Genomic DNA, 15,079 nt, shown 5'->3' with positions numbered 1-15,079 from the left:
GATTAATGGTGAAATAAGGATATTGATAATAATCATGGAAGATACACTTACAAAAATTGTTAGTCAAAAATTCAGGTTTGACCAGTCAGTTGGACAAAGAATTTTGCTTGTCCGGATTGGGAAAAACTTGTGACCAACTGTCGAAAAAAACACCATTGGATGGTTAGAATGTGAGCTAATAGTTGTTCAAATGCAGTTATTGACCCTTATTTGACTAATAAAATTATAAAGCAATTTGTCAAAAAATCAGGTTTTGACCAGTCAGTTGGTCAGAGATTTTTGCTTATCCGGATTGGGAAAAACTTGTCACCAACTGTCGAACAAAACACCATTGAATGGTTAGAATGTCGGCCAATAGTTGTTCAAATCCAGCTTTTGACCCTTATTTGACTAATAAAATTATAAAGAATTTGCTAATAAAAAAAAAGACTTTTTGTTAGACTGTATAATGATTCAGACGAGAAACGAGAAAAGCAGTGTTAGCTTTCGATTTTCAAAGGTGGCTATTGATAATAAACCATAGCTATTAAGATTTTGCAATATGTTATTTTAAGAGGATGGCATAGAATTCTGTAGGATACAAGAAAAACCAGCGGGGCAAAACCATTCTCAGAAATTAATTTCAGTAGGCCGACCAGATACTGATGACTATCCTATGGCCTAATGAGTCTACAATTTTGAAGGGGAAGAGATGGGCGGGGGAGGTGAATTTTTTAAAAGCTGCGTATATGCTAAAATTGTGATTTTTTTTATACGAAAATTTAATTTTGGGATTGCAATGACTTGAAGGAAAATGAAACCTTTGAAACAAGATAGCTTGTGTGAAAATAGAAAAATAAAAAAAGGTCACATTTCATAAGTTGGGTATGCAAAAAGGGTGGCGTATGAACAATTTTCCACACAGTGCCATGGATAAATTGTTGCTACATCACAGCATCTTGACCAAATTTATTGAGTAATATCTCATTTTGAAGCTAGAACTATAGGCTAAATATATTACTATGAATTAGATCAATACAATATCAGGAACAAAAACTATAGCACATTAAGTATGAAGTAACAGGGGTGGTGGAGCCGGTGGATGCGGAGCCGGTGGATGCGGTAAATGATAAAATATTAATTAAACCTAATTAACAACTTACTATAATATGTAATATGACTGATATCCTCATATTTCTGGGCATTTTAAAGCAGGGAACAACTAAATGTCATAAAAATTTGACAATTTTGAAAATATGCAGCAATGGAATACATGTGTATGTCAGCTCTGATCTGCAACCTTATCAATTAGTAAACCGGACAGATTTGGTTAATTATCTAATTTGTAATCTTAATTTTTAGTACAAATGTTGTGTATCATTGCAACAAACATTTCTACCCATGATGTTGTCATTTTGCCAAGCATACAAATACAGTGACAGGTATTTTGGGGGCAAAAATGTGAAATTAAATACTGTTAATTAATTAGTATAATTAATATGCATAAAATAATAGATGATTATTCAATTTTTGGTACAGATTTAATCATTGATGTTTCAAGATTATAACTGCAAAATACTAGGGTGATCCAATGTTGCATTAACTTTTGACACCATTTTATGTGCAGCAGGTCCAATTTGAGAAAAACACATTTCAAAATTCACATTTACATTGACATCTATGTAATAATTAGCTGTTAATTAGTCATTTTAAGGAAAAATAACGGTATTTGAGACTTCAAACTTTTTCATTATTTAGAGAATGGTAATAGCTATAACATATCAAAAAATAAGATTTTTGACCATTTTTACCCTGTTCGCGAAATTGGACCACCTTATGACATGCGACCAGAAACAGATTAACGAAAGTATGAGAAAAGTCAGACAAATAATAAAACAGTTATGAGTATTTGAATTTTGCGATCACTAATGCCATGGAGATCCTCAAATTAGCAATGCGACAAAGATGTGTGATTTCACTTGTGAACAACTCTCCCCATTACTTTAGTATATATTTCACTTAAACTGCCTCTTTTTCACATCTATCAGTAGAGTATATATTCTTTCTATAAGAGGGTATGTAATACAGATTTTTAAAGAATTCATTATGAATAAAGAGTTTCGATCACCATAAAGAAAAAGCAAAAAGAGACATTTTGAAGGTATTTTATAGTCCATCAAAGGGAAAGTTGTTCACATGTGACATAACACATCCTCGTCGCAGTGTCAATGGGAGGATCTTTATAGCATTAGTGATTGCAATATTCAAATGCTCATAACATTCTCATTATTTGTCCGATTTTTCTCAAACTTTCTTTGTTCTTATTCTTTGATTTTTCTGTTTCGACACAAGCCTACTTGTTCCAAGGGTATCATTCCCCTTTAATATTCACAAAAAACATTATTTTCATAGTTTACCCTTTTATTTTACCCTTTTGTTTTCTTCTTGTTTCCCTCATTCCTAATCGTGACACTTTTGAATCTATCCAAGCCACACCACCCCCATCCGTACACAACTGTTTTTTCCCCTATATACACTGTAAAGACGTTGTTAAAATTTTTAACACAGTGCATAAGCCCGTCACTCTAACAACTACTGTTTAAACTTTTTAAACAACTGTTTAAACTTTTTAAACAACTGTTTCAACTTTCTAAACAACTGTTTCAACTTTTTAAACAACTGTTTGAAACTTCTTACACAAGTTGTTTTTAAAGTTAAAATAATTACACAGAAAGGTAAACAACTTATTATCTTTGACAGGCTTAAACATTGTGCTATTTTTCATTATGTTCGTAGTTTATTTCTATCTTCTTAAAAGATAGACCAGACAAATTGGAACTACTAATGATGAATGACTTACGTTTGGCTGACTGGAAAGCTCAATGTCTCCATTCTTCTTCAGTTCATCTGATTCCTCCATTTTATTTATTACAAATTATTGTTCCCTTCTTCTGATTGGTCAGTCAACTGGTTTCCTGTACTCTGATTGGTCAGAAGGTGGTGTCCCTCCAAGTTGACTGGCTTTGAGATGACTTGTAATGAATCCAATTGGCTGGAGGATGGCGTATCTATCTTTTGATTGGCTAGAAAGTCCTTGGATTCGGATTGGTTAAAAGGTGACGTTTCTTTGTTGTGACTGATTAAAAGGACGATCGTTCAAATCCAACAAATATTTGGCATGTTGTGACTGACCAGAGGACAAACGAACATCTGTAGACAAGAACAGAAACGCAGACGAAGATAATGATTAAATCTTCTTCACCAATGGCATGAAACCCCTACTTTTAATACATTAGATATAAATATACCTCCTATTAAGGAACCAAAGACATTAATCAATCATTGACAAAAGTCGCCAGCTCCTATTCAAAACGTTCACCCAAAGTGCGCCAACAAAAAACTTATTAAGAAAGACAAAAATGCACAACTTTATACAAGTCAGGACAGTTACAAAATCCAACGGCGCATGGATATAAGTCTAATTCTGCCTAATTATGAATCAGAAACGCAAAGTAAAAAAGCGGAAAAGCGGAAAAAACAAGCCTGTTTTCATAAGTCGCAGATCAAATTCTGGCTCACAAGAGTACAAAAATAAGAGTGGTCACAAGGTGCATAAACAGTACACTCACTTTATCAAGTATAGTTTGGGAGTTTTGAATACTGCCTTGGCTCTATGTAGATGAAGGATGAAGCGCTATATTATCCGCGATATGGCCATGAAAGATGATAGACAATGGTACTGGTCAATAATACCAGTCCATGATAATACCGAGGTATTCAATATTATATAAATAGTGTACAATCTATTGTACAATATACTGGATTATATGTACGACAAATATAAAATTATCCCGAGTGCAGGTTTATTTCACCGAGGCCGAAGGCCGAGGTGAAATAGGCTTGCACGAGGGATAATTTTATATTTGGAGTTCATATAGGCCAGTAATATTGTATGATAGAACGTTCACTATTTATTATAGTAAATAGATCCCTTAATCTAAGCCCCCATCGTGGATTTTGCCATCCAAAAATCGAAAGTTATATTGTACATATGTACAATATAACTTTTTGAAGGGAGGTCACGTGGTACAAATCCAGCCAATCACAGCTCGTATTTTACTACCACTATTTACTATAATTATATATATTGCTTTGCCAATAGGGTCATACAACTTTATCGGAAAGGTGTTGCAAATCGAGAGTGTGTCTAACGGAAATGGTGGAGGGTATATTATCATTTAGTCTAATTGTATATTTTCGGAAGCAGTGACCGCTAGATTAACTCGTGAACGAAATAAAAGGTATAAATTCATTCAAACTTTAGCTTGGTACGAACCTGATTATTGAGTTTTTTAATGTGAGGCAGACCATCAGCCTTTTAAAATCATATTGCTTATTCAGCGGATTAGACTTAATCCTTAAACTCTCAGACAAAATACGTGCAGTTAAGACCATGAATCCGTCATTGCGCCGTCATTGCCCGTCGCAAAATGAGTTGCAATCGGACTCACGTTAATTCTGAGATCAGGATTTGAATTTTATGAGAAGGGGCATGTAGAGAAGAGGGATTTTATCATTGGACGTAGGATCACCATCATAGACCGATTGATATGATTTATAATACAACATAGAACAGGCCCCCATAACGTACAACACTACCACCATCTTAATCATCATCATCACCATGATTACCATCATCGCCATCATCATCATCATCGTCATCATCATCAATCATCATCAGTATCGTCGTCATCATCATCATCATCATCGTCGTCGTCATCGTTGTCGTCATCATCATCATTGTGACAATGTGTGTCACCTGTGTTATGAGGGGTTATTAATTTTCACATGTGATTTGGGTAGTAGCACATGACACCTGTTGTTTTCAACTGGACAGGTCCCAGGTCAATCCTACCTGTCACAATTATGAGTCCATGATGATATTTCATGTTATGTTCTGACCAGTTTCTGACCATGGCTCATCCATGTTGCACACGTTCCCATCTCATCCATGTAACCATGTTGTTTAATGGTCAGCTGCTTTTAGGGGAAGAAAGTCCTGTCAGCATCATTGGGTTGGGATGCTTGAAACTTACTGAGATGTAAATATTCGATTGGACAATTCCAGTTTCCAAGGGGAGGGCTTTCACCTTATATAAATGTTATGTTTTGTTTGCCAGAAGTGACAAGAGATTCATTTGAATAAATTTAGGTATAAATATGGGAAACTGGGGGAGATGGGAGTTAGTTAGTCTTCCACCATCAACAGGACGCCTAACTCATTGAGTGTACATACGGTCACTCTCTTATCAAACATTGGAACTTGGAACTTTGTGAAGTTTTGAAGAACCTGAATAAATACTCATGTGTACATAGTAAATGTACATGATTGTCTCTTGAGTTATCATTTCAACGAGGTTGCTTCATCCCAATCATCATCATTATCATCATCATCATCATCATCATCATCGTCATCATCATCATCATCACCATCATCATCACTATCATCATCATCATCATCATCATCGTCATCATCATCATCATCATCAACATCATCATCATCAACATCATCATCATCATCACCAGCATCATCATCACCAGCATCATCATCATCACCATCACCATGCTAACCTCCACTGCTACAACCACCGCAATTAACACCATCACTCCCCTCCCCGTAAATCATAACTTTTGAGCAGCTGGGTGTCACATGTATGTTTTCTTCTTGAGCCCTTCCCTCAAAACACAAGTTCAATCATCAAGCACTTAAGCGATTTATTATGGTGAATTCATGCGACCCCTGTGGTCCTATCGTGTGGTGCATCGCTTCAATCTTAAACAAAAAATAAGAGATTCAAAGGGGTTTCCCGGCTTCCTAGACAGGTAAAATCATTATTTCTGTTGACGATATATAGCGACATCGAAGATTCATAACATTGCAACACTATGATCATCGAAGTCGGAAAAAGAGCAAATAAATTGTAAAAGTTTCTCATCGCACCAGCTGATAGGGATTATGATGTTAAAGGTCAAAACCACCTCAGAAAAATCAGACAAGTACAATGCTGAAAATTTCATCAAAATCGGAAGCAAAATAATAAAGTTATGACATTTCAAAGTTTCGCTTATTCTTAACCAAATAGTTATACGAACGAGCCAGTTACATCCAAATGTAGAGTCGATGATGTCACTCACTCACTATTTCTTTTGTTTTTTATTGTTTGAATTATTTCATTATTTCAATTTTACGAATTTGATGATTATCCCTTGCCTGAACAACAAAATGTTAAAATAATGGAATTCCACGTATTCAGGGAGGAATAAAACTTCATTTCACATGACAATGACAAGAAAATCAAAATATTTCATTTTTCATATAATAAAATACAAAAGAAATAGTGAGTGAGTGATGACATCAGTTCCCTCATTTGCATACAGACCGAGATCTGCATATAACTGTTTTGTGAAATGAAGCGAAAATTTAAAATATCATAACTTTCTTATTTTACATCCGATTTTGATGAAATTTTCAGTGTTATGCTTGTTGAATTTTTCTCTTTTTATTCAAATCAAGTTTTTGTTGGGATGGACTAGTCCTTTAAGGTGTGGTCATCCAGGGATGCACTATATTCGTGGGGTGGGAAACAAAATGTCTTTCGTCTTTTATGGAGTTCATTTCCTTTTCTTAAAATAACTAGAAAATAAAAATTAGGCTATCATAACTCATGGAGGGAATATTCTCGCATTTTTTATTACTTTATCATTTGACAATAATATTCCGTTCCTTTCTGTCCCTTTCTGAAAATAATTCTTTTTTTGTTTTAAGAAATTAAGCGCATACCAGCGCGAGCTCATCACCGTTGCAAAACATAGAATACAGACACTGATCAATACACAAGTATGAAAGAAGTATCATAAATGTAAAGATTTCATAAAATGAAACAAATAAAATGGAAGGAGGCGATTTGACATCATAATCTCACTCATTTACCGAAGTAGAACACAACTTTGAAATTCAGTTATTTGGTTATCCGATTTCGATATATAAGCTTTTTTCGAATCTGTAATTTTATTGTTCATTTGGGGCCAGAGTACATCTTTAAATCCTTTCTGCGCTCAAATAAGACTCGCAGTAAACAGACGGATCAAAATATTTGCACAAGTAACATAAACGTAATAAATCTGGGATTATGTTGTCGATATCACGTCTTTTGTTTCCCCTCGGGGAAAGTGTGCTGTTTCTTTTCCCAAGCGCATCTTGTGCGTGTGAATGCGAGGAACATTGACAACCCCAAAAGTATTACCTACTAATGAAAAAAATGAGATGACATAAGCGCCTGCACATTTAAAATGTTGGGCAACATACTGTTCACTGTGTTGGGTAATGTATGTTTGTAAAAAATAATTTTTATTCTGGGTAATTATTATCCATTTAAGCAAATTTATAACCCAGTTATTAGTTGTTATTACCCGATTTGGGCAGATTTTAACCAATAGTTGTGTGGAGACTATGTTGCCCAGGGTTGCTTAAAAGTTGCGAATTTTTTACCCAACTATTTTACGAGTGTGTAATAAAACCAAAACGATATCCAACGTGGTCAAGCACATGTGCTTTGCTTGTTGAATGTGTTTTCTTTCTTGAATGTTAATCAGTTGTTTTGGTTTTTTTAAATTATTTGTGCGTTAGTATGTAGAGGGGGGGGGGGGGCTCTCAGTTTATTTAAGATTATTACATGTGTATTTTTTAATCAAGTCAAATGAATGTTTAAACAATTACACACCTACACTTGTTGTATTAGGTCACTCGAAAATGAATTACACTGTATTGAATGAAGTCAATAAAAGCAACTTCAAACCCGCGGGCTTCAAACAAAAATAGATGAATATCATGTGATATTTACATGAAAATAAACCAACTTTGAAATTCGGTAAAAAATTAATCATAATATTAATATTCATCCAACCTTATACTCATGGAAGAAGTTTTATTTTGGTTTGAGGCTTGGAAAATAAATAAATGAGTTTATAAAACAAATAATGTACAAAAAACACAACAATGAATGCTTATGGGTGATTGCGAGCTACGAATCAAAATCAACAACAATAAAAAAAACCAATGATAATCCTGCCAATTCGTCCTTATTTTCAAAGTAATTTTGTAAAAATAATATACGATTTTTCAGATTAAAGCAAAATGCAGGGGGTAAGATGTACGAAACGTGAATTGAAATACTGTTACATTTTTTTTGCCAATCATCATCATAACCATAGCACCGATTACCTGACAACAAAAGTAATTGACAGGCATCAATTTCACGGAATGCGATCGAGAACTTTGGCGGTGATTCTGCATTGCGTGCTTTCAATTGACCATGTCACGCAGAGAAAACATAAAATATTGAATTTCACTTGTAAAGATCCACCACTTACGAAACAACTTGACACCTTTTTTGTATAAAGGGGGTATTTGTGGAGGCTTGGAACTTAAAGTGGTGGTGTTTGGAAGAAAAACAGACGATTTTGTAAGAATTTGTTTCGTTCAACTACCAAGGTTATATTGTGATCGGGGATCCAAACGGGTGTAGAGGTGGGGTGCAAAAGAAGAGTGGAAATCATAGCTAAATTAGCTATGACCTCACAATGTACTCTGTGCATTTTCAACAATCATGACACCAATGCTGATACAAAATATAGAATATATACCGAAAAGGGTAATAAGAAATAGAATCATAATAAATTTAGATTCGAATTTACTGTAGGATTAAGTTGTTTCCCAGAAGTGGTGGTGCATTAAAAAAAAACTAATGCCTCTGGAAATTATAAAAAGCACAGCTGTCGAGTATAATCTGGGTAATTTTTGTTGTTGCTGCTGCTACTGCTGCTGATAAAGAAAGGTAATCGTTTAGCGCCATTGGTCTGTGAAAACATTCAAATGTGACAACATTTGTTTAATATCTTTTAATATTTAGCCTCTGGGATGACTACATTTTTTTTTGGGGGGGCGCCCCAGGGGGAAATTCTTATAAATAGAAAAGTATACATTTCTGGCCCTGCATGTCGTCGAGGGAGCTGTATGATTTGGGTTAATGTCAATGAATTAATGGACTTGGGTTGTTCAAAAGGAGTCGGGCCTTTAACCTTTTTTTACTCGTTTTCTTGTCCGACTTCCTGTCAAACTTTTTGAAGAAAAAGTGGACCCCCTTTTTCCTTTTGTGCCTCCTCCTCCCTAAGAAATCCTGGATCCGCCACTGGCAGGAGTGTACACTAAAATGATAGGCAATCACCGCTCTCGGATATTCATCCGCCATGTCAGTGATCTTACCCTTGACCTCAGTCGCGTCTGCTAAAAGTACTTTTTTTGTTTGACTTGCCAAAAAAGAAACTAAAAAGTGCACTCTCTTCAAACAAAGACCTTTAATTTGAAGGATCAATTCCGCTCTCGGCTTTCAAGGCAAGACCGCGAAGACGTGCCAAGAAGGGATAAAGAGAAACATTCTTGTCACCCTCTGCAACCTGTTTAAAAAATCGGTTTCAGTAACGAATTCTGAGATTCTTTAAAAATTTGCTCCCAACCAATCAAATCGCACGATTGTCGTAGCTTTCATCAGGTGTTATGATCACAACTTCCAGTGGCATTCAAATCCGATTCGTTGTTCTTATTGCCTCATGTACCTCACTTTTGGGAGGAGGGGGGGGCATAGGCGGCGGAGCAGAGGATTATTTATTGTGTTTGGGGGGGACGCAACAATAGCCGTCCCCCCCCCCCCCAAACACAAAAGATAATCTTCTGCTCCGCCGCCAATGGGGGGGGGTACTGCCCTCCGAAAAGTTCCACGACCGAGAAAAAAAAAACCAAGGAGAAAAGAAAATAACCATAAAAGGTAAAAATTGTGAAATAGGATATAATTTTCAGATACTCAGGCTTTTAAAATCTATTCCGATATTTGATTTTTAGTAAAAAAAGGGACCAAATCCTCGCTTCGTTTGCGAATTTGTAAAAAGTACGCCCCATACACCATATGCCCTCCTCTCATTTGTTTTGATTGGCTTGTTGCGCCACTGAATCAACCCAAGGTTTAGATGAAAAATGAAAATAATATTAACTTAGATTCTTTTCATGATTCATTGACTCATTTGTGAGTAAATCAACATAGATACATGATTTCATTATTGTGCTTATAATGACGAATGTGGAAGGCTTTCGTAAAAAAAGTGGGGGAGTAAGAAATCTATTGTTATTCTAAACAATAAACTTGATCAACTGACATGACAGAGCAGCTGAGTGGCATTAATAAAGTGTAGAATTCATTCTTGTGTAGGCTACCCAGAGGAGGCGATGTTGTTTGTTAAATTAATTGCAATACATTCTGATCCAGAAAGAGGAGGATTATTTTAACACATTTTACGTAAACTGGACCAAGACGGGTATAAATGGTACGGTTATGGAAGAAACTCGTAATGCAATTTAAATGAAATGCAATTGATAGTTATCGTCGTACTGATTTTTACAATGGTAATGATCTAAAGTTGACCCTCGCTAATGATGGAATGATGATCATTATAACACATGATTGTTATGATAATAGTAATAACAACGACATTGTATCAATGAGTTTCACAAATCACCATATAATGGCAAATCGTTCAAAATTGTTAAGTATAAAACTGATTAATTTGATTCAGTTTAAATTCAATGATATAATCTTATCCCAGTGTATACACTGGGATATTTATGGACATGATGGAGAAAAAATGCTCGGAATCGCGCTAGCATGTGCGTGTAATTTGGAAATGGATAGATCATAATGTAACGGAAACTATTAATTGATTTTCGACTGCGCACCAACACACAACATATTTTGTCAGCACATGCGGAACATCTTGAAGCGCAGTTAGTGAATGGATAAAACTTCAGTGATCAAGTCACGAAAACAATTCAAGAGCATCTAATTTAGAAATATGCGCCAAGAAATATATAATTACTAAGTCCTTTAGCGTTCCGAAGATCTGTCATAAATATGTATATATATACATATACATATATATATATATATATATATATATATATATATATATATATATATATATATATATATATATATATATAGGCTTATATATTTATATTCAAACATTTCGCTGCTTAGTTTAATTTACTGCTTTAATATGATTTTAAAATGAATGTAATTTATATGTTGCTTACCTATCCCATTACATCTGGTGAACGTTCTTCAGCGTTCCGAAAACGTTCCTCCAAGAGAGCTCGTGTCATTATATATACATGTATAAAGATCTATATGTACCTACAGTTTGCCAGCTGCGATAGCTCGATAGGCTGTACAGACGGTAGATCGCAGACGTCTCGCACAACCGAAAATGTATAATGATCAAATACAGGATGACAGAATCTAGACGACTGAAACATGAAACTCTGACAAGACAGTCAAACTTTATAGCTCATTTTCCATGTTCCCATTCTACGGCATGCTCCGAAGAGCTTCATTCCTTGTCAACGTAAGATAGATATACCATGCATTAGACGGTAGCGTGCACTAAAACACTATTCGGTGTTGAATCACTGAAGACCAGACCAAGACAATAACATGGCTTTTAGACTCAGGTTAATCAATATTTAAAGAATAGCAGTTTCTGTCTTAGACATGCGAAGTTCTGTTGGCTGAAAAGTTTACTCAATTGGCTGTTATCAAGCATGTCGCCGGGTGATAAAAGCAGGAAAAGAAAATATTTATTACGTCACAGTCTCCTATTTCATGTGCCCCTTCCACCCGGGAGGGGGAGGGGTGGGGGCACTTACATTGACGAGTGGATACCATGCGCGACCCCCCCCCCTCCCAAAAAAAAAACGTAAAAAGGATGTCTTTTTCAAGATAGGGCACGTTACGTAACGTAATAAGGGTGTCAAAATCACTAAAATAATCAAAAATGGGAATATATTTTCGCGAGGAAGGCGACGTGTTTAGGGTCAAATTTGCGAGGGTATACAAAATTAAGAATAAAATGTTTCATAAAGGATGCACTTTTTGCCCCAAGGGCCAACACGATGTGTTCAGAGTAAGATTTGCGCGAGGACTGTGGGAGGTGGGGCTGTACTACAGCCCCACCGTCCAAATCCACCTACATGGGTTTATTTAAAACCGACGGCCGACGTCCGTGATATAACAATTGAAATATCCCGGGAAATATCGCTGTACTTGATTAGGGGTCAATTCAAGGAATACTTGCCAATGGTATCAGGGGCGGATCCAGCTTTTTAAAAAGGGGAGCGAGGAAGCGTAGCGACCGAGTCCAAGCGAGCGGAGCGAGCGAGGGGGGGAGGGTGTGGGAGGGGGTGTCCCGGACTGTCCCCCCTCCCACAGTAGGGAAATTTTTTGAATATCTGTGTGTGAAAATGGCGTTTTCTTGCATCTAAAACACCACTATTTTTGGTATAGATGTCGTTGCCAAATTAACCCCCATGAAAATTTGTAAAATTAAGTTGCATTTTCCTGCAATGTAAGGCCAGTTAACAACACAGATACAAAGAATTGGGGACCTTGGAATAAGCACTGTTAGCCTAATACCTTTATTATGAACAGCTTGTCACTGATACTCACTGGCAAATCTCAGTCAAATATCAACAATCCCCCAATTTTTTTTTTTAATGTGGGGATTTTGGGGATGAGAATCGGCAACGCTGGCCTAGCTTGTCACTTCGGCGGTGGCTCGTGTCCTCAAAAAAGCTGATGGGGGGGGGGGGGCAAGGGACTCTGTGACATTTGTTCGCCGAACCCCCCCCAAAAAAAAAAATAATAATAATGAAATAAATAAATACATAGAATAAAATTACTAGTTTAAAAAAAAAATAAGATTAAAAAAAAAGGTCCCCAGGTTTTTTTTTTGGTGTGTGTGTGTGGGGGGGGGGGATTGCAACACCCCCCTCTAAATCCGCTTCTGGGTATATCGTTTTGTTTTCAATACTTGTTAAGGGTAGGGTTTCATACGCCAATACTCGTTAAGTGATGCATTTTCAGAATATGGAAAATACGTGTTTAGGGTGCTTTTCGAGACCCCGTGGTCGATTATGCTATCCACTCGTTAATGGAAGTGCCCCCGGGCTTCCACCCTCTCCCCTAAGAAAGAGAATGGGCGATATAGCCAATGAATGTTGCACGCATGTGCTTTACTAGTATAGAGGTATTTTCGTGATAAACTTATATAACTTTATTTCTTGTATATATATTTACTTGTTTATCTACCTGTTTAGTTTCTGTGTAGAGAATTCGTATTGCTACAATAGGAAAGGGTAGACTACCTCCTATGCCTATTTTCAAGCAGTGAAAAGTGGAAGAAAAATAGGGGGGGGGGGATAATAGGTCTGAGAAGTGCAACTTTATATTCCATAGTTATTCATCTGCAAAATCGATACATATGAGATCTCTTGTATCAAGATGTACGGATGATTTTACTATTGTAATATTGTAACTGACCATACCTGATGGTCAGTGCACTCAGGCGGGGTGTACGGAGATCTTGATTTGATGTCCTTTTTTTATTTCTTTTCTTTTTTTTAGAAAGGTAATAATTTAAATTTCATTTAAGAAAATGTCCTCGTATTGTTGATTATACACCTCTTTTTATTTACTCTACTTTAAAAAAAAAGTTCATTCATCCCTTTAAGCATGTTCTATATGGCTTGATGGTTCAAACTTCATTCAGGTTGATAGCAGAATGACAGGAAGATATTTTTGATGAGTGGGAAATACAAGGTCACAAACTTGCCCTAAACTAGTTAACCATGTCACTGTACTATAAGAAATGTAGCGGCGCTGAGTAGCCCACCCGCATCACTTACGCACAGAGATGGCTGGGGGTGCACCCCACATTTTTCACTACCAACTGAAAAAACAAAGAAAGAGAGAAGGGCAAAATATGGAATTATTTTCTGAATATCATGTCAAAATCCTATCACAAAATCGGAGTTTTGTAATACATATGTCGAAATGTTTGCTCGCAACTTTTATAAATTTTGCCCGACACGCTATTTTTTTTAAGGAAACACTAAAATGGTTCAGAAAATAGTATTTTCAAATAAGTTTGGGGAAGTCCCACCTTTTCTAAAAAGATATTTTTACGACGTCCGAAGTGGCCAGGATTCTAAGCCCTTCAGTTCTTAGATATCTCCCTTTCTTACAAAATATGGATATTCTGTCATCAGGGTGGGGGGTGGATCTCAGGCAGCCAACTATTATGTTTTTCATGACAGGGCATTAACTTCACAGATTGCTGCTTCAATGAACATAAAACGCCCAATTAACAATAAGGTATAGTGAACGTGCACAAGTATGTAATACTATTTGTCAAATCTTAACAGGAGTGACTGCTGTTTATTGAAATATGACGTTATTAAGGTCATGTTCTTTTTTAATATACCCTTGAATTGATGGAAATTGTGGTAATGCTGCATCTTTTTAAAAAATTCATTTATTTTATTTCATTTCATTATATTTTATTCATTTTGTATAAATAACAAATAATTCAGGATTTGTATAGCCAAGAAGCTTGGTACAGCGCACGTATCCACCTTGCTGCGTGGTCTAGGCGCTCCTTTATTACCCTGGCTATGCTAGTCTACCGATTCTGGTGCGCACAGCTTTTGAGGAATTACTTCCTGCCGGTACCCATTTACCTCACCTGGGTCGAGTGCAGCACATTGTGGATAAATTTCTTGCTGAAGGAAAACACGCCATGGCTAGGATTCGAACCCAAGACCCTCTGTTTGAAAGGCAAGAGTCAGAACCACTAGACCACGACGCACCCCCTATTTATTTATTTGTTTATTTATTCATTTTATCTATCTATTTATATATTTATTTACTTACTTATTTATTTATTTACTTATTTATTTATTTATATATTTATATATTTATTTATTTTTATTTTATTATTAATATTATTATCTTTTTTTTTAGGGGGGGGGGTACTGCTGTTAATTCAGATTGTGTGAATGATTTATCATAATAAATTACCTGTGTATTTTTCTTGTTTACTTAAAACCTCTTTTAAAGCATAGAATGGACTGACAACTCCATAATCCTATCTCTGT

General features: G+C 35.9%; 1 protein-coding gene across 5 annotated transcripts in view; it reads right to left on the bottom strand.

Annotated features, from left to right (window-relative positions):
• The window catches only part of LOC121426087 (solute carrier family 23 member 1-like), a 37,712-nt gene extending 26,078 nt beyond the window's left edge, over positions 1-11,634 (bottom strand). For 2 of the 5 annotated variants that reach the window (XM_041622234.1, XM_041622239.1), the window contains exons 1-2: positions 11,180-11,633; positions 2,840-3,189 (exon numbers count right to left, since the gene is read on the bottom strand). In XM_041622234.1, the coding sequence (XP_041478168.1) occupies positions 2,840-2,899 (60 nt within the window). In that variant the 5' untranslated portion in view covers positions 2,900-3,189; positions 11,180-11,633. Of the gene's footprint in view, positions 1-2,839; positions 3,190-3,608; positions 3,660-11,179 lie in introns of those variants that run through there. The other 3 variants (XM_041622238.1, XM_041622236.1, XM_041622237.1) reach the window with 3 other exon arrangements.
• Between the last annotated feature and the right edge of the window lie 3,445 nt (positions 11,635-15,079).

This window comes from Lytechinus variegatus, chromosome 13 (assembly GCF_018143015.1).
Source record: "Lytechinus variegatus isolate NC3 chromosome 13, Lvar_3.0, whole genome shotgun sequence".
NCBI lineage: Eukaryota > Metazoa > Echinodermata > Echinoidea > Temnopleuroida > Toxopneustidae > Lytechinus > Lytechinus variegatus.
This window is presented reverse-complemented; position numbering and strand designations above follow the sequence as displayed.